The sequence below is a fragment of the Salvelinus alpinus genome, chromosome 31, assembly GCF_045679555.1.
Source record: "Salvelinus alpinus chromosome 31, SLU_Salpinus.1, whole genome shotgun sequence".
In the NCBI taxonomy this organism is placed as follows: domain Eukaryota; kingdom Metazoa; phylum Chordata; class Actinopteri; order Salmoniformes; family Salmonidae; genus Salvelinus; species Salvelinus alpinus.
The window spans coordinates 4,624,835-4,647,337 of NC_092116.1; the positions used below are offsets into that span (position 1 = coordinate 4,624,835).

At 42.5% G+C, this 22,503-nt stretch overlaps 1 protein-coding gene across 4 annotated transcripts in view; it reads left to right on the forward strand.

The window, feature by feature from the left end:
* LOC139561312 (TBC1 domain family member 14-like) overlaps positions 1 to 22,503 on the forward strand; it is an 85,825-nt gene that overhangs the window by 35,270 nt on the left and 28,052 nt on the right. For 3 of the 4 annotated variants that reach the window (XM_071378324.1, XM_071378323.1, XM_071378325.1), the window contains one exon: positions 4,708 to 4,831. In XM_071378324.1, the coding sequence (XP_071234425.1) occupies positions 4,708 to 4,831 (124 nt within the window). Of the gene's footprint in view, positions 1 to 4,707; positions 4,832 to 11,654; positions 12,334 to 22,503 lie in introns of those variants that run through there. The other variant, XM_071378326.1, reaches the window with a different exon arrangement.

Below are 22,503 nucleotides of genomic sequence, written 5' to 3' on the forward strand. Positions count from 1 at the left end.
AGTCAGTCTTTTGATAATCGCCACATTCTTATCGGCAGACTCGACAGCCTTGGTTTCCCTAACTGCCTGTGTATATTTGTTCCTAATTTCCCTGAAAAGTTGCATATCACGGGGGCTGTTCGATGCTAATGCAGAACGCCACAGGATGTTTTTGTGCTGGTCAAGGGCAGACAGGTCTGGAGTGAACCAATGACTATATCTCCTAGTTCCATTTTTTTTAAATTGGGCATGCTTATTTAAGATGGTGAGGAAGGCACATTTAAAGAATAACCAGGCATCATCTACTGACGGGATGAGGTCAATGTCATTCCAGGATACCCCGGCCAGGTCGATTAGAAAGGCCTGCTCACAGAAGTGTGTTAGGGAGTGTTTGACAGTGATGAGGGGTGGTTGTTTGGTCGCAGATCCATTACGGATGCAGGCAATGAGGCAGTGATCGCTGAGATCTTGATTGAAAAGAGCAGAGCTGTATTTGGAGGGCGAGTTAGTTAGGATGACATCTATGAGGGTGCCCGTGTTTACGGATTTGTACCTGGTAGGTTCATTGATCATTTGTGTGATATTGAGGGCATCAAGCTTGGATTGTAGGATGGCCGGGGTGTTAAGCATGTCCCAGTTTAGGTCATCTAGTAGCACGAGCTCTGAAGATAGATGGGGGGGGCAATCAATTCACATATGGTATCGAGGGCACAGCTGGGGGCAACAGTGAGAGACTTGTTTCTGGAAAGGTGAATTTTTAGAAGTAGAAGCTCGAATTGTTTGGGTACATACTTGGATAGTAATACAGAACTCTGCAGTCTATCTTTGCAGTAGATTGTAACACTGCCCCCTTTGGCAGTTCTATCTTGGCGGAAAATGTTATAGTTAGCGATGGAGATTTCAGGGTTTTTGGTGGTTTTCCTAAACCAGGATTCAGACACGGCTAAGACATCCAGGCTAGCAGAGTGTGCTAAAGCAGTGAGTAAGACAAACTTAAAGCGTAGGATTCTAATGTTAACATGCATGAAATCAAGGCTTTTACGGTTACAGAAGTCAACAAATGAGAGCACCTGGGGAGTGGAGCTAGGCACTGCAGGACCTGGATTAACCTCTACATCACCAGAGGAGAAGTAGGATAAGGGTACGGCTAAAGGCTATACGAACTGGCCGTCTAGCACGTTCGGAACAGAGAGTAAAAGGAGCAGGTTTCTGGGCACGATAGCATAGATTCAAGGCATAGTATACAGACAAAGGTAATGTAGGATGTGAGTACATTGGAGGTAAACCTAGGCATGAGAGAGATATAGTCTCGAGAGACGTTTAAACCAGGTGATGTCATCACATATGTAGGAGGTGGGACAACATGGTTGGTTAAGGCATATTGAGCAGGGCTAGAGGCTCTACAGTGAAATAAGACAGTAATCACTAACCAGGACAGTAACAGACAAGGCATATTGATATTAGAGAGAGGCATGCGTAGCCAAGTGAACATATGGGTCCAGTGAGTGGTTGGGCTGACTGGGGGACATGCTGGTGCAGGTTACAGTGTCATAACATGCCATGTCACCACAGCGTCCAACATTGCAACTGGGTGGGCTCACTGGACCCAGAATGGTCATCAGAAAAGGTCAGGCAGATCACAGAAAATGATCATGGACCTTTACTGGGACTACTGGAGTTTGACCTATTTCTCGAAGGCGGAGAATGTTCAGGTTCAGACACTGCCTGGAGCTTCTATATAGCCTGGCTACCTAACTAGACAGTGAGGTCAAACAATGGCGACTGGCAACTGCAGTGGTCGATCTGGTTAACCAGGCTAGCTTTTATAGACACACTTTCAGAAATTCCCCCTTTCTCATTGTAGATTTGTTTCTGAGATTTAGCCTAATAGTTTTGAGTTAAAGTTTTGAGACTCAAAATGACTGGTGCCAATGGTAATCTCTGTCTATGCCTCTTTTCCTCTGAGTTTTTCCTCACATCATCCACTTCAATGCTCCCCCCCCCCTCCTGCCTTCTGAGAAATAGCAGGTCACTTATTTTATTTCCCATTAAGGAGATCTGAATGTCATTGTCGGTTACTTTGAACTGGCTTTCAGGCTTTGAGTTCTGTTTTCAGGCTTTGAGTTCTGTTTGTCTCGTGCAGTATCTTGACAGTGTGCTTTGAAGCAGAGCCCGTAGAAACCCAGACTAACAAGTCATTGGCCAGTTTCTGGTCTCGGTCTTTTTGGTCCTAGCAACCATTAGGCAGGCACAAGTGTACACACACCTAGACACTTGGATAGACTGTAGAAGTCGGGCCACATTTTTCAATGGGAAGATGCAAGCCTCGGCCCTGTATCTCAGTCAATCTACTATCTGTGTTTTTGAAGGAATTCGAGATGGGTTACATGGGGGTGAGTGGGTCAAGGGATATGGGTCATAATGGTCATGTCAAACAGCAGTCCCTCTCTGACCACTGACCTGTATCCTCCAGAGTCTCTCTGTTGAGATTCGGGTGTAACTCACTCTGTAGTTTTAATTCAATAATACGTACACAACAGTTGGCAGCTGTGTGTCTCTTTGTTGCTCTCAGTGTGAGTGAGTGTCAGGGAGCAGGTATTAACGATCTGTTGGTCAATAGGCAGACGGTAGACTGTTTTCATTATGTGGTCAATGGGGTTCCAAAAAGCCATATGCTTTGTGTTACAGTACATTTTAAGGTGGCCTGACATGACTTTTCCACAGTAAAGATGCTTCATAATGTATAGCTAGTGAATTTAGGATTCTGTAATCCAGTAAGATTGTTACATTTACCCTTTGCCTTGGCCGTTTATAGTACCTCATAGTACCTTTCCAAATATTCACACATTTTCCCTTTAAAAGGAATTGTGTCAACAAAAAAGTCATTGGATAAGCCTGTGCCATAGTGTCTTATCCTGAATTGCTTTGCACTCTGTAAATCCAGTGATTCGAAAGGTTCCGCTTCCCTAACGAATAGTAACCTTATGGATTGCGTAGCACTTAGGCTAGTAGTAGAAAATAGAAGCTTTACTCCGCTGGAAAGCAGGAAATGAGCTGGCTAGCGTCATCAAATGTATCCGCCTGTTACGTCACCTCGATTAACGAAGAGGAAGTTGGCCCGTTTATCAGATGCTGTTTATTCCATGCTTTTTCACTCTCTTCAAGTTTTTAATTGAAGCCTTCCATTGTCTCTTTGTGAATCCTGCACCATAGCCTGTCTTGATGGAGAAATGAATGCAGTATCCCCATCTGAAAGGGATGCAGACCATGTGAAAGAGATGGCCACGTTTATTATTATACCCATTTCGCATTCAGTTCTAAACATCGTCCGCCCAAGCTAAACATACTGTTCCGACTGTCCGTGTGTTAGCCTATTAGAGCAGCGTCTAGTTGGTACCACAAACTGTTGTCCGATGGAACATGTGAAAACGTTTCCTCTGTTGAATGAGACACATTTTCGGTAAATGGTTAACCAGTAATGTTGATCCCTGTTTCACGTACAGAGATCAAATCCCATTTTATTTGTATCTTGCGCCGAATATAACAGTACCATTGTTAGGTTCTAAATTTTAGTAATTAACTCATGGACACTAGAGAAGCTTAACCAAGTGTACTTCTTCCCGAAGGGTCTATACAGCTGTAATTCAGACATGGTTTCCCCCGTTGTAGTATTCATACCCCACCTTGGGTGGAGTCTTCTCCTTATCGCTAAACATGGCATCATTATTGCTGGGCAGTGAGCTATGTGACATGATCCTTCAACGGTTTCTCCCCTTATCAGAACTGCCACATGTGATCGTGTTCCCTGCACTCAGCCCCTCCCAAGCGTCATTATGGCACCCCTCATGTCTCTTTTGTAACTAATGTTCCTATACTTCTGAGTATAACAATGTTCAAAGTTTACCCTAGAATACAACACCGTGAAACGCTTACTTACAAGCCCTTAACCAACAATGGAGTTAAGAACATTTTTACTAAGTACACTAAAGTAAAAAATGTAATAACACAATAGTGATAACAATAACCGAGTCAATGGCGGTACAGTTTGCTTTAAAGCTGAACTCAATGGTGAAACTGCCACGTCCATTGGGATATTACAAATACGTTACTGTGAACAACAAACACGTTTTTTTCCTTCCCTTCAGACGTCATTGCACGCGCGATAGAACAGCAGAATATAATAAGAGGATATCATTTTATATCATTTTTTTGTAACCATGCTGCTTGACGCACCTCGCCTCTGTTATTGTTATTATTTTGTAGACAGAACGAAGGTGCTGAAGCAGACAGTGGCGCTGCTTCCCCTAATGCAGATTCCATCTTTAATGCCAAACCCATTGATTATTACATTTCTTCGCTGTGCTCTTTCTAGCCTACTTTATTCCGAAGTGGTATTTTAAATTGAAGTGTAGCCCAGCGCTCTGTCCCTGGCCTGTACTGCTCCACTTTTCACATGATTGGGTCTTTAACTGCCAACTGGCTCGTTGTGTGGCTTTGTGTTTAAATCTGTGAATTCCGCTTGTGCGCTTATCTCATGGACACACGCCAGCCAGCGTTTGTATTGTTGCTGTTCTCCGCCTCGGGTGACTTAGTGAAGGGAGCCAGTGTGTGTTCAGCTTTGGCTCTGAGTTTTAAATGTCTTAATTTACATGTTCTCACTCACTATCTTTCTCTGTCCCTCACTATTCTCTCTCTCCCCTTCCCTCTCTTGCTCCCTCACTCTCTCAGGAGTCTGTTTGTCAAGAAAGTGAAGGACACTCGGCCAGTGGAGCAGAAAGACCCGGGCTGGAAGCTGTTTGGGAAAGTCCTCCCTAGAGACTGCTCAGTGAAACACCCCCAGAAAATACAGAAGGTACGCACGAGCACACACACACACACACACACACACACACACACACACACACACTCACACAGATAGAGAAAACAGACCACGCTGCTCGACGTTAACGCTTGTCCTCTAGTCCGGGACAAGTAAAAAGAATTGGCGGACAAGAAGATTATAGATTTAAGTTGTCCAAATGGACAAGTAAAAAAAAATCACATCACAATATCAAACAATTACTTTGATCATAATTGGATCAGAGAGGCCAACATTGGAATACTATTCAAATGAATGACATACTTATAAGCAAAACTCCGGTCATGTTTTTTTAATTTGTATTTGATAGGATCCCCATTAGCCGGCGCCAATGGCGACAGCTAGTCTTACTGGGGTCCGACACATAACGAAAAATACATTACAGACAAAAGAGTGTACATACATTTAAACATTAACATGTAGTGTGTGTTTGCATCTATCATTTACACACACATGTCAGTACATCCTTTAAAAGTTACGAGCTTATGCTGCTACCGTTTGTGGTAGATGGTGGCATTCTGTCATTGCACCACACTATCACAACGGGGAGTTAATCTGTTGGTAGTCTAAACTGTAGCAGTTAATGGAGGCGTTTTTAATCTGAGAGTCTCTCCTCTGGCACTATAGTCCTGCATCAGGCAACAACAACAAAAACTGTCAGTGGTCCTAGAGTTAAGAGAGAACATGGGTAAATACTGTGGGGGAATTTCACTTGACATGTGGACTGACGATTTTAGAAAAATAGGCACGGTGGGCTTTTGATTTCTCTCACACTAAAAACAGAAATGATTCTAAATAACAAACTGGCTTTATTAACAAATTAGTAAGAATGTCTCACCCCATGTTCAAGAATGGCCTTTTCCCCTTTCAGATTACAATCGCTCACTTTCGGTTATTTGAAACGAAATCATCTCCAAAATATCCTAGAAAGTTGGTTGCAATTTCAGTAAAAAAAAAAAAAAAAAGTAAGGAACTTGTTAGTCGACCCTGCATTAAAGACCAAAATTAGTTGAAGAAATTGTGATAAATATATACCACCGTCTTTTGCGCATGTCATTTTCCTTTCAGAATGCATCCTTATTTACAAAGTTATTATTAACCCTGCGCTATAATTATATAAAAGCCCCTTAGATACTCATACAGATCAGGTTTGCCCTAACGAAAAATGCCCCTTAGATATTCATTTAGAATCCTCCAATCCTCTAAATGTAATTATTGGTGGAGAGTCACGTCATTGGGGAGAGTTGAAGAAGGCGAGGAACGAGATGGAGTCACAATCCATGCCAGGCAAGCATGCCGATGTTTATTTTAACTACATTTTAGTTGCAACAAGTTTGATCGGGTTTAAATCAGGAGACCTACATGTAGAGATGAAAAATATATATATTTTTACATATACTGTAGGTCTACCGTAGGCGAGATGTCTCACTAGTGTTGAGTAATGTGCTGTTAAAAGTGTTGTAGGTCTTATTTACTTTTAATGAACCTTTATTTTACTACTTAAAGGTCTACTTACTCTGCTGGCATCTTGAACCAGTTTATGCCCTTATTTGCAATGCAAACCATAACGAATTACTATGGGAATAAATGGAAGAGGCAAGTGGAAGGAGGGGAAAAGTAAGGAACTTCTCAGTTGGCCCTGGAGGCCTTTTGAAAACATGTTTTCACAAACGCTATTAGCAGGACAATAGACATGATGTGGTCCCAAAAACACCTCCCTGACATAGGGTCCAGCATATCTCTTGATGATATCATTGAATGTCTTGCCAGCTTTGATCCATGCCTGTGCCTGCGTAGCGTGAAGTTCATATTGAATAACAAGATGAGTGTTATAAGCTTTACTTTTTCCATATCTAGCTAACAGTGGTTAGCTAGCTCGAAGTATTTTAGTGGTGTGTGCATTGCATCTGTACCATCCCATAGCCTACATTGCATATGAAGTGTGACTGGCTCGTCTGTGGATGTTACTGAGAAAATGCCCTCCTTTTTAAAATGTTTTCGTTGTCTCTGCTGTTGACTCCCCAACATGGCGGTTCGCGCATTCTGATTGGCCTAAAGTGAAGTTTTTGGCTACTGATGAGCTTTTGTTCTTGCAAGAGAAGGAACGGCCTCCCACTGTGATAAGTACCTTTTCAGCAGTCTATGGGCAGTGAGATTCTTGGTGTGTTTCACGCTTCAAAGCACTGTGAGGTGAACGGTGAAAAGAAACCACATGCTGCTTTTGGTTCTAATCATGCGAGGGTGATGGAGGACACTGAAATATGACTTGTCATATTACAGTAGTAGCCAGTCTCTTGACCCAATGTCAAAGGTTGTATCTCTCTCTCTCTGTAATCTCTCCTTTGCTTCTTCTAGGGTTGAATACTGTATTTGTACGTGTGTCTGTGTGTGGGTGGTTGACGTTTTAAGCATGAAAAATAGATTTTTGTGATATGATACTGAAGTCTGAATATTTGAAATGTATGTGGTCGGTTATCATTAAAACAAATGCCACATTTTATGAACTGTTTCATACAGTTGAGCATTGAATTTGTCCTCCGGTGTGACATGACAATTATTATTCTTAAGATGCATCATTTTGATGAAAAAATGACGTGTCGTCATTCTTTGTCATTCGTGTCTGTCCTGGAAATGAAGTACAATTAGGCATTATTTCCTTTCAATAATATTTACGTTTAATTTTAACAAACCTTTTCTAAATCCACAAAACTACTAGTGGGGCATGCGGAGATCACTTGCCACATGTTCCATTATGATTTTTATGTTTTCCCGTGGTGAAAAACATTTCATTCTCCAATTTCAATTGTCACACCAAAGGACATGTCACACCATAGGATGAAAGAAGTAGTCAGTTTAAAATAGATGGCAAATAGGGGGGGGGGGGGAGGGGAAAGTATGTTATATTTGAGGTTCTTCAAAGTAGCCACCCTTTGCCTTGATGGCAGCTTTGCACACTCTTGGTATTCTTTCAACCAGCTTCATGAGGAATGCTTTTCCAACAGTCTTGAAGGAGTTCCCACGTATGCTGAGCACTTGTTGGATGCTTTTTCTTCACTCTACGGTCCAACTCATCCCAAACCATCTCAACTGGGTTAAGGTCGGGTGATTGTGGAGGCCAGGTCATCTGATACAGCACCATCACTCTCCTTGGTCAAATAGCCCTTACACAGCCTGGAGGTGTGTTGGGTCATTGTCCTGTTGAAAAACAAATGTTAGTCCCACTAAGCGCAAACCAGATGGGTTGGCGTACCGCTGCAGAATGCTGTGGTAGCCATGCTGGTTAAGTGTGCCTTAAATTCTAAATAAATCACAGACCGTGTCACCAGAATAGCACCCCCCCCCCCACTATCACACCTCCTCCTCCATGCTTCACAGTGGGAACCACACATGCGGAGATCATCCGTTCACCTACTCTGCGTCTCACAAAGACCCGGTGGTTGAAACCAAAGATTTCAAATTTGTACTCATCAAAAGACATATTTCCACCGGTCTAATGTCCATTGCTCGTGTTTCTTGGTCCAAGCAAGTCTCTTCTTATTGGTGTCCTTTAGTAGTGGTTTCTTTGCAGCAATTTGACCATGAAGGCCTGATTTTATGCAGTCTCCACTGAACAGTTGATGTTGAGATGTGTCTGTTACTTGAACTCTGTGAAGCATTTATTTGGACTACAATCAGGTAGGTAACTGCAGGTAACTCTAATGAACTTATCCTCTGCAGCAGAGGTGACTCTGGGTCTGCCTTTCCTGTGGCGGTCCTCATGAGAGCCAGTTTCATCATAGCGCTTTTTGCGACTGCACTTGAAGAAACTTTAAAAGTTCTTGAAATTTTCCGGATTGACTGACCATGTCTTAAAGTAATGATGGACTGTCATTTCTCTTTGCTTATTTGAGCTGTTCTTGCCATAATATTGACTTATCCCTATTTGGTAAAATACCATCTTCTGTATTTCACCCCTACCTTCTCACAACACAACTGATTGGCTCAAACACATTAAGAAGGAAAGAAAAATCCACAAATGAACTTTTAACAAGGCACACCTGTTAATTGAAATGCATTCCAGGTGAATTCCTCATGAAGCTGGTTGAGAGAATGCCAAGAGTGTGCAAAGCTGTCATCAAGGCAAAGGGTGGCTACTTTGAAGAATCTCAAAATATATTGTTTAACACTTTTTTGGGTTACTATATGATTCCATAGTTTTGATGTCTTCAGTGTTATTCTACAATGTAGAAAATAGTGAGTAGGTGTGTCCAAACTTTTGACTTTTCAAAAATTTGGGGTCACTTAGAATGTTCCTTGTTTTTTAAAGAAAATCACTTTTGTTTTGTCCGTTAAAATAACATCAAATTGATCAGAAATACAGTATAGATATTTTTAATGTTGTAAATGACTATTGTAGCTGGAAACGGTTGATTTTTATAATGGAATATCTACATAGGCGTAGAGAGGCCCATTATCAGTAACCACCACTCCTATGTTCCAATGGCACATTGTGTTAGCTAATCCAAGTTTATCATTTTAAAAGGCTAATTGATCATTAGAAAACCCTTTTGCAATTATGTTAGCACAGCTAAAAACTGTTGTGCTCATTAAAGAAGCAATAAAACTGTCCTTTAGATTAGTTGAGTATCTGGAGCATCAGCATTTGTGGGTTCCATTACAGGCTCAAAATGTCCAGAAACAAAGACCTTTCTTCTGAAACTCATCAGTCTATTCTTGTTCTGAGAAATGAAGGCTATTCAATGCGAGAAATTGCCAAGAAACTGAAGATCTCGTACAACACTGTGTACTACTCCCTTAACTTCTCTAGGATAGGGGGCAGCATTTTCACGTTTGGATGAAAAGCGTGCCCAGAGTAAACTGCCTCCTACTCAGTCCCAGATGCTAATATATGCATATTATTATTAGTATTGGATAGAAAACACTCTGAAGTTTCTAAAACTGTTTGAATCATGTCTGACTATAACAGAACTTATTTGGCAGGCAAAACCCCGAGGACAAACCATTCAGATTCTTTTTTTGGGGGTTTCATTGGGAATCCAGATTTCTAAGGGACCTTCCTGCAGTTCCTATCGCTTCCACTGGATGTCAACAGTCTTTAGAAATTGGTTGAGGTTTTTCCTTTGAGAAATGAAGAAGTAGCCATGTTCAGAATGAGGCTCCAGTGAAGTGTACTGTTTGTTAGAGGCCCGTGACCAGAAAGCATGCTACACATTGTTTTCCTCCGGTATTGAACACAGATCATCCCGTCTTCAATCTAATCAATTATTTACGTAAAAAAATACCTAAAGTTGTATTACAAAAGTAGTTTGAAATGTTTGGACAAAGCTTACAGGTAACTTTTGAGATATTTTGTAGTCACGTCGTGCAAGTTGGAACCGGTGTTTTTCTGGATCAAACGCGCCAAATAAATGGACATTTTGGATATATATCGACGGAATTAATCGAACAAAAGGACCATTTGTGATGTTTATGGGACATATTGGAGTGCCAACAGAAGAAGCTCGTCAAAGGTATGAATTATATCTTTATTTCTGCGTTTTGTGTCGCGCTGGGAGTGTTGAAATATGATGGTCTGTGATTGTTAGCTGTGGTGCTATCCTCAGATAATAGCATTGTTTGCTTTCGCCGTAAAGCATTTTTGAAATCTGACACGTTGGCTGGATTCACAAGTGTAGCTTTAATTTGGTATATTGAATGTGTGATTTCATGAAAGTTAAATTTTTATAGTAATTTATTTGAATTTGGCGCTCTGCATTTTCACTGGATGTTGGCCACACGCTACCGTCCCACATTTCCCAGAGAGGTTAATAGAACAGCGCAAACGGGCTCTAACCAGAATAGAAAGAGGGGTGGGTGGCCCCAGTGCACAACTGAGCAAGAGGACAAGTACATTAGAGTGTCTAGTTTGAGAACAAAAACTTCTCGGGTTGACTGTTTGCCTTTAGGAACAAAGCTTTACTATTAGCTGGTGGGTCTGAGTTGACCCAGGTTTGAAATTGTACCACTTTCCTGCTTTAAGTTTGACCATAATTTGCCATCATTGTATCCAACTCCTGTGATAGTGTGAACTATGAGGTGACATCATTACCTGGGGTCCTCCAATTTAAAGAGGCCAAAGAGTCACTTGACTACAACTATAGGCCACTATCCACCATTCGATCCTTTCAGTGGGTGTGGACAGAAATTGGAGTCCTCCTGCTAGCCAGGCGAGCTCTGTATATCTACCCCAGACAGCCTCTCCCCCGTTAACCCAATCTAGCCTTAGGCATTCTCATCTCCTGCGGTGGTAACCTTATCCCTGGTGCCTGGTCTCAGATGGCTATATTTTCAGCACCTGCCTGGAAGCCATTGTCTCGCCATGGCAAGCCCTGCCTGGTGACGGGGTGGGCGAGGACTCCGTGGACGAGGACTAATGAGTTTCTGTTTTATTAGTCTACTGCTGTATTTATTCTGCTTTATTGCGCTGTCACACTATAGGCTGTAATTCAACTCTCGAGCTTTACTTTTCTAATTCTCAGCGTTCCGGTGTTGTAAGTCAGGATATTTCTCTTGGTAATATGTCTGAGGGGCGGTGAAGCCTACGTGTTCATTTTCATCCCCCTGACACAGTCACTGGTTGCCTGCAGGAAATGTTATTTATTCACAACCAGGAGTGGTTGATTCAAATTTAAACACGCATGAACATTCTTCTTTAATTCAGACTGATGTAGTTCACACTGTAAACAATATTCCCAGATGGAGTGTTCTGTATTGTCCTGGATTTCCTGTATGTTTCATAGCCCTCCTTGTCCCACCGGTACCTAGCTGTCAATCACCTGGGAGTCAGCCAATCCCTGTTCCTCCTTTATCCCTGTGCCGCCCTCCTCTGAGGCTAGACAGAGTTGCTGGACACGGGAGACCTGGCTATAATTTGAGAGGGAGAGAGCGAGGAGGAATGAAATGGAGAGGGGGAAAAGAGCGAGAGGAAAAAAAGCTCCACACAGCACATGAGCCAAGGCATCGCTGTTAGAGCGCCGAGAAGATGGATTGTTATAGCAGAGAGGAGGATTGGATGAGAAATGGATCCTGTATCAATTAATCTGGGATTAATTAGAGTGCCTGGCTGGGCACAGGAGATTAGTGTGCTCCTTTTCAGCGCAGCGACGGGGAACAATAGAGCTCGGCAGTGCTGATTTGCCGACACACACACACTGAAAAGATCAGATCCTCTGTGTTCTGCACTGACGTGTGGCCTCTCAGTGTAGCGTCATTGTGCGTGCTGGGAAGGAGAGAAGCAAAGAGAGAGGGGAGTGAGAGAGCGGTAATCATGCTACCGCTGATGCATCAGCTCCAGCTCGGGGTGTGTCCCATCGGCGGGCCCGCTGTCCCCCTGACCTCTTCATCCTCGTCCTCTGTGTGGGCTGTAGCCGGGCCAACAGGAGCAGCCATGACGGTTTGTGAAGTTTAGCCCCCCCCCGGGTTGGTCTGGGTGTCTTTACGGAACTGCAGCGCTCATGGTGAGTGTGTGTGTGTGTGTGTGTGTGTGTGTGTGTGTGTGTGTGTGTGTGTGTGTGTGTGTGTGTGTGTGTGTGTGTGTGTGTGTGTGTGTGTGTGTGTGTGTGTGTGTGTGTGTGTGTGTGTGTGTGTGTGTGTGTGTGTGTGTGTGTGTGTGTGTGTGTGTGTGTCAGCTCGAGGGTGAGGGGGCGAGCGCAGCAGTCTACCGTCTCTCAACTCTCTCTCTTCGTCTCTTTCCCCGTCTGACAGTAGGATAAATTATGGAGTAGAAAGACAAGGAATGATGGAGTGAGCAAGAGACCTCATCTCTCTTAGGTGAAGAAGTATGTGTGTCGTTTCTTTTTAAAGCTTCTGCTGACCGATCTTCCTGTATTAGATTTGTTCAGCAGGTCTATTCATTGAAATACGACCTGTCTGAAATGCAACAGCGTTGTCCTTTTTCTGCAAACTCATGTTTTCCCTGTAGGAAGTGTCTGGTGTTTGTCTATTCGCCTTCTCTGTGGTCCGTGGGAAGGCATGACACGTGAAAAGTGCTGAAATATTCAGCTCCAGTGCGGCTCAGGAATGCCAAGCTGGGAGACGTCGTGGTCTCTGCGTTCTCTGCTAAAAAGTGTGTCGAGGGGTTTCCTTGTTATTTGTCTCTCCCCAACTGAAGCGAAATAAAGCAGATTCATTTCAGAGGAAGGTTGGGCGTGTTTGTTTTCAGTCAGTGTTTGACGACTCTGCAGTACCTTTTATGATGTTCAAAGCTCTCAATTTTAGCTCTCAGCTGACACAATTCTGCATGCAGCTCTGTGGGTTGTAGACAGTGATTGCTGGTCAAAATATTGTCAGCCCTTTTGTCAGTCCATTACATAAGCAATTTCGTCATTGACACAAAGGGTCTTTTGTTGTTTTTCTCTCTCGATTCTGTTTATAAAGAGGGAAGACTGTAATTTCATGATCTCCTCTTTTAAACAGTAGCTATAGCTCACCGATAGGTGTGTTTTAGGTTGTGATTTGATAGGATGATTATTGTCTTGCTGGTAGGCTGTTTACTGTCTGTGTGTTGACTGTCACTGTCTCGGCTCAGACTGGCCCTGCCTACCTCTTGGGTGTCGGTCTGGATTGATGTTCTGCTCCTTTGGGAGAGGCCGAGTGCTCTTTTCGGTTTTCACAAGTGGCAAACAGCCCACAGACAGAGACCACTCTGACACACACGCACACCCTCTGGGTCTCTCTAACCTCTCTCTTCATGGGAGTAGGAAGGAAAATGTAGAGTGCTCAAGCCTGACCCAGTGCAGTAAATGGCCTGCATGTGCACTAGACTAGGGGATGTTGAACTCAATGAAAAGTAGTGGATTGGAAGGAAGTGTGCTCTACTGCTGTGGTCTTTTTCATGGTTGCACAAAAACCCTTAATTTGTATTACTCTGTCCTGTGTAGTAGTAGACTATTACAATAACTTTATTGATCTCCTTTTTTAGCTAGATAACGTTAGCCAGCGCTAGTTGGTTGTACCTGCTTTCTCTCAATTTTAGCTAACATGTTTTCGACACTTACTTCCACGATTGATCAAAACTCATTTTATGTTGTCTCTCTGCAGCAGACGTATAGTGAGCAATATGTTAGGAACATCAAGTTGCAAATAAAACTGCAGTATAGAATCATGAGAATTGCAATCCATATCGTATCGGAACCTACGTCTTTTGATAGTATCGTATCGTGAGGCCCCTATCAATTTCCAGCCCTAGTAACCACTAGACCCTGTACTGTCTGTTTTGCTTATTGCTAGTGATGCACCGATATTACATTTTTGGCCGATACCGATATCCGATATTTTCCTTGCCAAAAAAAAACAATACCAATAACCGATATAAAAAAATTGCGGCCTTTTAGGCATTCTAGTACAGTTAAATAGTTAACACACACACATGGACGCAGCGGTCTAAGGCACGGCATCTCAGTGTAAGAGGCGTCACTACAGTCCCTGGTTTGAATCCAGGCTTTTATCACATCCGGCCGTGATTGGAAGTCCCATACAGCGGCGCACAATTGGCCCAGCGTCGTCCTGGCCTTTATTGTAAATAAGAATTTGTTCTTAACTGACATGCCTAGTTAAATAAAGGTTACACACACCACACTGACCAAAACGTTATTTTGTTGGCATTTACCTATGTCCCCATTACCAGTAAAACATAATCCAAATCTATTTCTTTCACTTACTTGCTGTGCTGTTTCGTTCAGTCGTTTCATTCTCAACCAGGATTTCTATGGAACGCCATTTGGGTTTTTGCGTGTCATAAAATAAACAATGACCAGTAGATAACACTATTTGACGTGTCAAATAAGCTTGTTGACCAATCAGGACCTGCACGTCACATAATCATGTAACACGTTCATACATTTTCTACATAGTGTAATCAATGTGTAATAACTATCACTTGTATTTCATGTCGCAACGATTCATCGATACGTATGCTATGATGCCGGTAAAGTTGTCTAGCACACCTACAGTACTGGTCATAAAAATTAAAAGCTAGCTAGCTCATGGATGCAATCAATGTTCTTCCCATAAAAGCATATCAAAACAACATCTGTTTCAGTAGCAATAGTTAGCTAGCTAACTAATTTATAGCTAGGTGTCATCTAAAATAACCCTAATTTATAAGACAGTTCTTATTTGATTAATGGTGGTCGCACCCACCTATGTGAAGCTAGCCACAATAAGGATTAGCCACAATAGTGGACTTGGCGGTTAGCCTTCAAAAATAAAAGTATGGCATAATTCTACTGTTTGTATTAATTTGCATCACTGTCAATGGCATACTTTTATTTTGAAGGCAAACCGCAAATTCCACTATTGTGGCTAGCTTCACAACACATAACCAAGTTCGGTTGAACCTCACTAGCCAGATGAAGCTAGCTGGCTGCTTATAATGTTAGTTTTGGGCAACAGGGTTAAGTAACTGGCTAGCTATTTATTTTCATGAACTGAAGCTCAATTTCAATTGGTGAACAACAAGTGGCAAACTAGCTAATACCTACTCGCAATGATTCCTAAATTATTGCTAAGAATTATGAAAATGACTGCAGTTTCTACTGGTCATTGTTTTCAGGCTGGTTGTTTTGGCGCTAGCTAGGTACCAAGCTAAAGCTATCTACCCCAGATGTTGCGGTTGAACAAATTATGCTTTATTACCAACGCGGTATTGTAAACACATCATTTGTGGCCGACGTTTGCTTGTTTGCAGACTTTTTTTGTACAGCTTTGACAGTGCTACTGTATCTTTTTTTACACACAAAGACCCGAACGGCGTTCCATAGTATGTAGTGAAGCTAATAGCATTGAAGCTATTACTGTGTAACTCCGGTAGGGCAACATCTTAAAAATAGCTCACTTTGTAGTGTGTACCGGTGCGGACCAGTCGGCGAAAGCCAACATCACCCACGACATAGAACGGTTGACTGCCAAGGGCAATGGTTGACTGCCAAGGGCAATGGTTGACTGCCAAGGGCAATGGTTGACTGCCAAGGGCAATGGTTGACTGCCAAGGGCAATGGTTGACTGCCAAGGGCAATGAATTTGCTTTAATGGATTTTGCCTTATGTCATTATGTCCTGTACCTACGTTTATATAGGTATGCATGTCAGCTTTGACATCGGTTTTGCACATTAAACTAGACATCGGCTAATACCAATGTTGGCATTTTTAGCTAATATCGTCCGATATGTTCACCGGTATATCGTGCATCCCGACTTATTGCTTAGTTTCTCCTTTTCTAAATGCCATCACTCAGAACACTGAGCCATGGAACCAGGCAGACTGGCCAGGCATGCAAACAGACACAGAGAGCCACTTACATCATCAGGAAATGAGAGAAAGTTAATGAAACCATGGATCTGAAACCTTGGCGTAATGATGCATGTTCCCTGGAGACAGGTAACCCTGGGATACCGTTGCCACCTGAGCCTCTAAAAGTGCTAAAGCCAGTCTCCCTATAGGATTTCATGAATACCGTTATGACATCCTAGCTGTAGCAGTGAAATGCTAGACCAGGCTAATTCAACAGCACAAAGAGCAGAGCTTGTTAGTTCATTGTGATTGTGTTAGCTGAAACGCTACGCTAGGCTATTCCAGTAGAGAGCAGAACAATCTGTTTGGTAAATGTGTTGTTGTTTACTATGGTCCTAATCAGAGATAATGTGCTTAGCTTTTCTCTCAGCCTGTGAGTGGTGAGAGAGCAGAAGTGGAAGGAATTAATTTTTTTATATTTTTTATTTAACCTTTTATTTAACTAGGCAAGTCAGTCAAGAACAAATTCTTATTTACAATGAAGACCTACCCCGGCCAAACCCGGACGACGCTGGGCCAATAGTGCGCCACTCTACGGGACTCCCAATCACAACAGGATGTGATCTTCCCTCTATCTCTCACTCATGGCTTGAATTTCATTTCACCTTGCTAGTGGCACCTGCAATGCCGCTGAAGAGGTGTCAGATTTCAACCCCCCCCTTCTCCCTCTTCCGCTCTCCTCCTCCCATTCTCTCAGTAGTGCAGCCTCATGGCTTCTCCCCCATCCCCTGGCTAGCAGGCAAGGCTTCCTCCCTAGTTGCCGACAGAACTCAGGGAGAGATGGAGAGAGATTTGTGACTCCCTTTTCTCGGTGGTCCCTTTTCTCTCCCCCCCCCCCTTTCTCTGTCTCCTCTCTCTCCTTTCAATCAGTCACCACTGTGTAGTACCAACTGTCTCTTCTGAGCAGCCCTGTGCTCTGAGCAGCACTGCCTCTCTGCAGCCACAGGCTTAGTGCTGTGAAAAAGTATTTGCCCCCTTTCAAATGTTCTCTACTTTTGCATATTTTGATACTGAATGTTATGAGATCTTAAACCTAATATTAAAGGAAACCTGAGTGAACAAATAACACAACAATGACATACATATTTCATAAACAAAGTTATTCAACACCCAATGCCCCTGTGTGAAAAAGTATTTGCCCCCTTACACTCAATAACTGGTTGTGCCACCTTTAGCTGCAATGACTCCAACCAACCGCTTCCTGTAGTTGTTGATCAGTCTCTCACGTCGCTGTGGAGGAATTTTAGCCCACTCATCCATGCAGAACTGCTTTTACTCAGCAACATTTGTTGGTTTTCAAGTATGAACTGCTCATTTCAAGTCCTGCCACGACATCTCAATTGGGATTAGGTCTGGACTTTGACTACGCTGTTCCAGAACTTCAATTTTGTTGCTTTTTAGACATTTTCATGTAGACTTGATTTTGTGTTTTGGATCATTGCCTTGCTGCACGACCCAGCTGCACCTCAGCTTCAGCTCACAGATAGAAGGCCTGACATTAGAATTCTCAGAGCAGAATTCATGGCAAGTCGTCCAGGTCCTGAGACAGCAAAGCATCCCCAAACCATCACACTACCACCATCAAGCTTGACCATTGGAATAGTGTAAGGTTTTTACTGTGGAATGCAGTGTTTGGTTTTCACCAGGCATAATGGGACCCATGTCGTTCATTTGGTTGCTGTCATTGCAGCTGAAGGTGGCACAACCAGTTATTGAGTGTACTGGGGCAATTACTTTTTCACATAGGGGACTTGGATGTTGCGTAACTTTGTTAATGAAATAAAATAAGTGTATATTTCTGTGGTTATTTGTAAACTCAGGTTCTCTTTGTCTAATAATTAGGTTTTGGTTGAACATCTGATAACATTCAGTATCACAAATATGCAAAAATAGAGAAAATCTGAAAGTGGGCAAATACTTTTTCACGGCACTGTATCTCTGAATCACCAGCTAAACTCCTGTCTAGCATACAGCACATGGACTTGGGTAGGCCAGGATTTTCCATCACTCAATTGTGTATCTTTCCTCATCCATCCACCAATCCATCTCACTTTTGCCATCCATTGCGCACTCCTTTTCCCTTTTTATTTCTACCGCTCTCTGTGTCACCACCTCCTATCTATCTATCTATCTATCTATCTATCTATCTATCTATCTATCTATCTATATATATATACAGTGAGGGAAAAAAGTATTTGATCCCCTGCTGATTTTGTACGTTTGCCCACTGACAAAGAAATGATCAGTCTGTAATTTTAATGGTAGGTTTATTTGAACAGTGAGAGACAGAATATCAACAAAAAAATCCAGAAAAACGCATGTCAAAAATTTTATAAATTGATTTGCATTTTAATGAGGGAAATAAGTATTTGACCCCTCTGCAAAACATGACTTAGTACTTGGTGGCAAAACCCTTGTTGGCAATCACAGAGGTCAGATGTTTCTTGTAGTTGGCCACCAGGTTTGCACACATCTCAGGAGAGATTTTGTCCCACTCCTCTTTGCAGATCTTCTTCAAGTAATTAAGGTTTCGAGACTGACGTTTGGCAACTCGAACCTTCAGCTCCCTCCACAGATTTTCTATGGGATTAAGGTCTGGAGACTGGCTAGGCCACTCCAGGACCTTAATGTGCTTTTTCTTGAGCCACTCCTTTGTTGCCTTGGCCGTGTGTTTTGGGTCATTGTCATGCTGGAATACCCATCCACGACCCATTTTCAATACCCTGGCTGAGGGAAGGAGGTTTTCACCCAAGATTTGACGGTACATGGCCCCGTCCATCGTCCCTTTGATGCGGTGAAGTTGTCCTGTCCCCTTAGCAGAAAAACACCCCCAAAGCATAATGTTTCCACCGCCATGTTTGACGGTGGGGATGGTTTCTTGGGGTCATAGGCAGCATTCCTCCTCCTCCAAACACGGCAAGTTGAGTTGATGCCAAAGAACTCCATTTTGGTCTCATCTGACCACAACACGTTCACCCAGTTGTCCTTTGAATCATTCAGATGTTCATTGGCAAACTTCAGACGGGCATGTATATGTGCTTTCTTGAGCAGGGGGACCTTGCGGGCGCTGCAGGATTTCAGTCCTTCACGGCGTAGTGTGTTACCAATTGTTTTCTTGGTGACTATGGTCCCAGCTGCCTTGAGATCATTGACAAGATCCTCCTGTGTAGTTCTGGGCTGATTCCTCACTATTCTCATGATCATTGCAACTCCACGAGGTGAGATCTTGCATGGAGCCCTAGGCCAAGGGAGTTTGACAGTTCTTTTGTGTTTCTTCCATTTGCGAATAATCGCACCAACTGTTGTCACCTTCTCACCAAGCTGCTTGGCAATGGTCTTGTAGCCCATTCCAGCCTTGTGTAGATCTACAATCTTGTCCCTAACATCCTTGGAGAGCTCTTTGGTCTTGGCCATGGTGGAGAGTTTGGAATCTGATTGATTGATTGCTTCTGTGGACAGGTGTCTTTTATACAGGTAAGAAACTGAGATTAGGAGCACTCCCTTTAAGAGTGTGCTCCTAATCTCAGCTCGTTACCTGTATGAAAGACACCTGGGAGCCAGAAATCTTTCTGATTGAGAGGGGGTCAAATACTTATTTCCCTCATTAAAATGCAAATCAATTTATAACGTTTTTGACATGCGTTTTTCTGGATTTTTTTGTTGTTATTCTGTCTCTCACTGTTCAAATAAACCTACCATTAAAATTATAGACTGATCATTTCTTTGTCAGTGGGCAAACGTACAAAATCAGCAGGGGATCAAATACTTTTTTCCCTCACTGTATATATATATATATATATATATATATATATATATATCTATCTATAGGACACAGCACTCCGAGAACTCCGCCTCCCCATTTCCCACCAGTGCAGTGGCCCTCCTTTGTCGGTAGTGATAAGGGGAACTAAATCAGTGGGCTCTGGCCCTCATTCACGCCTGGCATCCTCCTTTAAGACCATTTAGATTAGGCTACCCCACTTTGCACATTACCCAGTGTGGGGTGGGCTACTCTGAAGAAGGGCCCTTTACAATGACACTTCAAACATTGGAATCTGTTACTCCCCAAACAGATGTATACTAGAATAGTTTTTTTCTTATTCATTAAGAATTCATAGACTTGTAGCTGGCCTGAGTGTGACAAGGTGTATAGCCAACAACATAATGAATGCCTGACCAACATCCTGAACAGGCACAAACACCTTTTAGTACAGATGAAGTGTCCCTTCTCAATATGGCAAACATACTGGTTATGATAAACCAACTCAGTGGCCTTGAAGTTAGTGTCTGTCCAGAGGTTGGGAGTTCGAGCTCCGGCCGAGTCATACCAAAGACTGTAAAAATGGGACCCGATGTATCTCTACTTGGCACTCATCATTAGGGAGATGGATTGTGGGTAAGGCCCTGTGATAGACTAGCGTCCAGGGGGTGTGCTTGTACATCAAGCTGCCTCACGCTACAGAAACAGGATGACTGGGCTAATCAATGTTGTCTATATAAGCACCAACACAGAGCTAAACGGATCCTGTTGACTCAGGCTGCAGTCTTTTGTGCTATATGGCCACACACACCAGGGTTTCCATTAGTCATGCTACGTCAACAGGCTGTCATTAAATGTGAAGACTGCTCACTATCAATTCTCTGTGTAATTATTCCGTGATTAAACAAATCACGGAATAGTAATTAACTAGGAAGTCGGAGCACCACGGGAAAATATTGTTTATAGTTGCAATTTCCTGAATTTAACTCTTCAGATATCTTATCGATTAGTCTATTAATGGATTATTACCTCATCAGTCATTCCTGAACGTTGCAAACCATTGGATATTTGCACTAACCCTAGCATCAAGAATCAGCGATTAAACAAATTGGCTTAATTGGTTATTTACTAACTAATCAATCACAGAATTACATAAACACACTGACATGATACACTGAAAAGTCCCTAGTGTGCTAAGCCGATATGACGGCTTGGTAGACAAAGGAAAGGGGTGGGGCCAGCTCAAGAGCGAGAATCTCAGTGGGCCCACGTTGACTACACTACACTCATGGAAATGCTCATACTTTGAACATGAACAACCACTCATTCGAAAAGAAATTGCTATTTACATATTCATGAGTGTATGCCTTTGTTGTCCATCTGCGATCGCCGGTCCGTCTGCTGGATAGTCAATCAACAGAAAGTCTCTGGTTTGTCCACCAGAGCTCAAAGTCTGTTGTAGTTTGTTATAATGGATACGTCAGAGTACCATTCAGTCGTTCGAGAGAATGGATGCGTTTACCAGACCTAAAGTATTTAAACAGCTGCAGTCTAATTAGTTTTTAGTTTGTAGATTTCTTAACCATTTCCGCATGTGGATGATCTCCACTTTTTCTGGTCTTTTCAACATGTAGCGACAGCTTCCATGTTTTCTGGTCTAATGTAAATTTTGTAGGAAGTGGGTTTTATACTGGAGTAGAAAAGGGGGCGTTCCATGACGCCTTGTAATGTCTGTGCTCACAGGGCGTGGACACTGACTGATCCTAAGTTACTATGAAAAACAATTCTAATTTAGAAGACTAAGATCACATTATCTTTCCAAAAGTATTCCTATACTCAATCATTTATTGTATACAACATTCAGATGCAAACCCCATCATTGAGAAGTGTATACCAACAAAGAAACAGTGATGTGTGTCTCCTGTCCTTCATGAGGTCACCAAATGAAGCAAACTCGACATGACTGTTCCTTAAGTGTCCACGGACCACTCCAACTGCTTTGAATTCTCCAACTGCTCGCCATTCAAGTGCATAGGCAACTATGCAGGCTTCAGGGCATCACACGCCACTTTGCAATGAGCTGGAGGCAGTATGCATTTTGAAAACATATACTTAATTGTTTGAAACCTGAAGGTTTTACTACATATTATATTATTTCTTACCTTTCTGCAAAGTAGCCCAGCCAAAATCTAACCAAAACGTGCAGGCAATTATTTTACAAAGACGTTTTGTAAAGTTTTCAAATCAACTTTCTCATTGTACAGTAGCCAAATGCACAATCCTAGTCATATATTAGCGACCCATGCTAGTTGTTGCATATTTAGAGCTTCCGTCTTTCTAAATTTCGAACAAGATATATTAATCTGTCACAAATAGTTTTGCCGCTAATTGCATTATAAACAAACATTTGTGCGTAGGCTACTGCCTCGTGCTCATTGCTGCGCTTTTAATGTGACGAAGTAATAGTGTATCAATATTGTATGCTAAATGTTCTGATCTGTTGCATGAGCCTCATTGCTTACAAAAATAATTATGGATTTAGCCTTGGCTTACTCGTTGAATGAATTTGGGATCTATT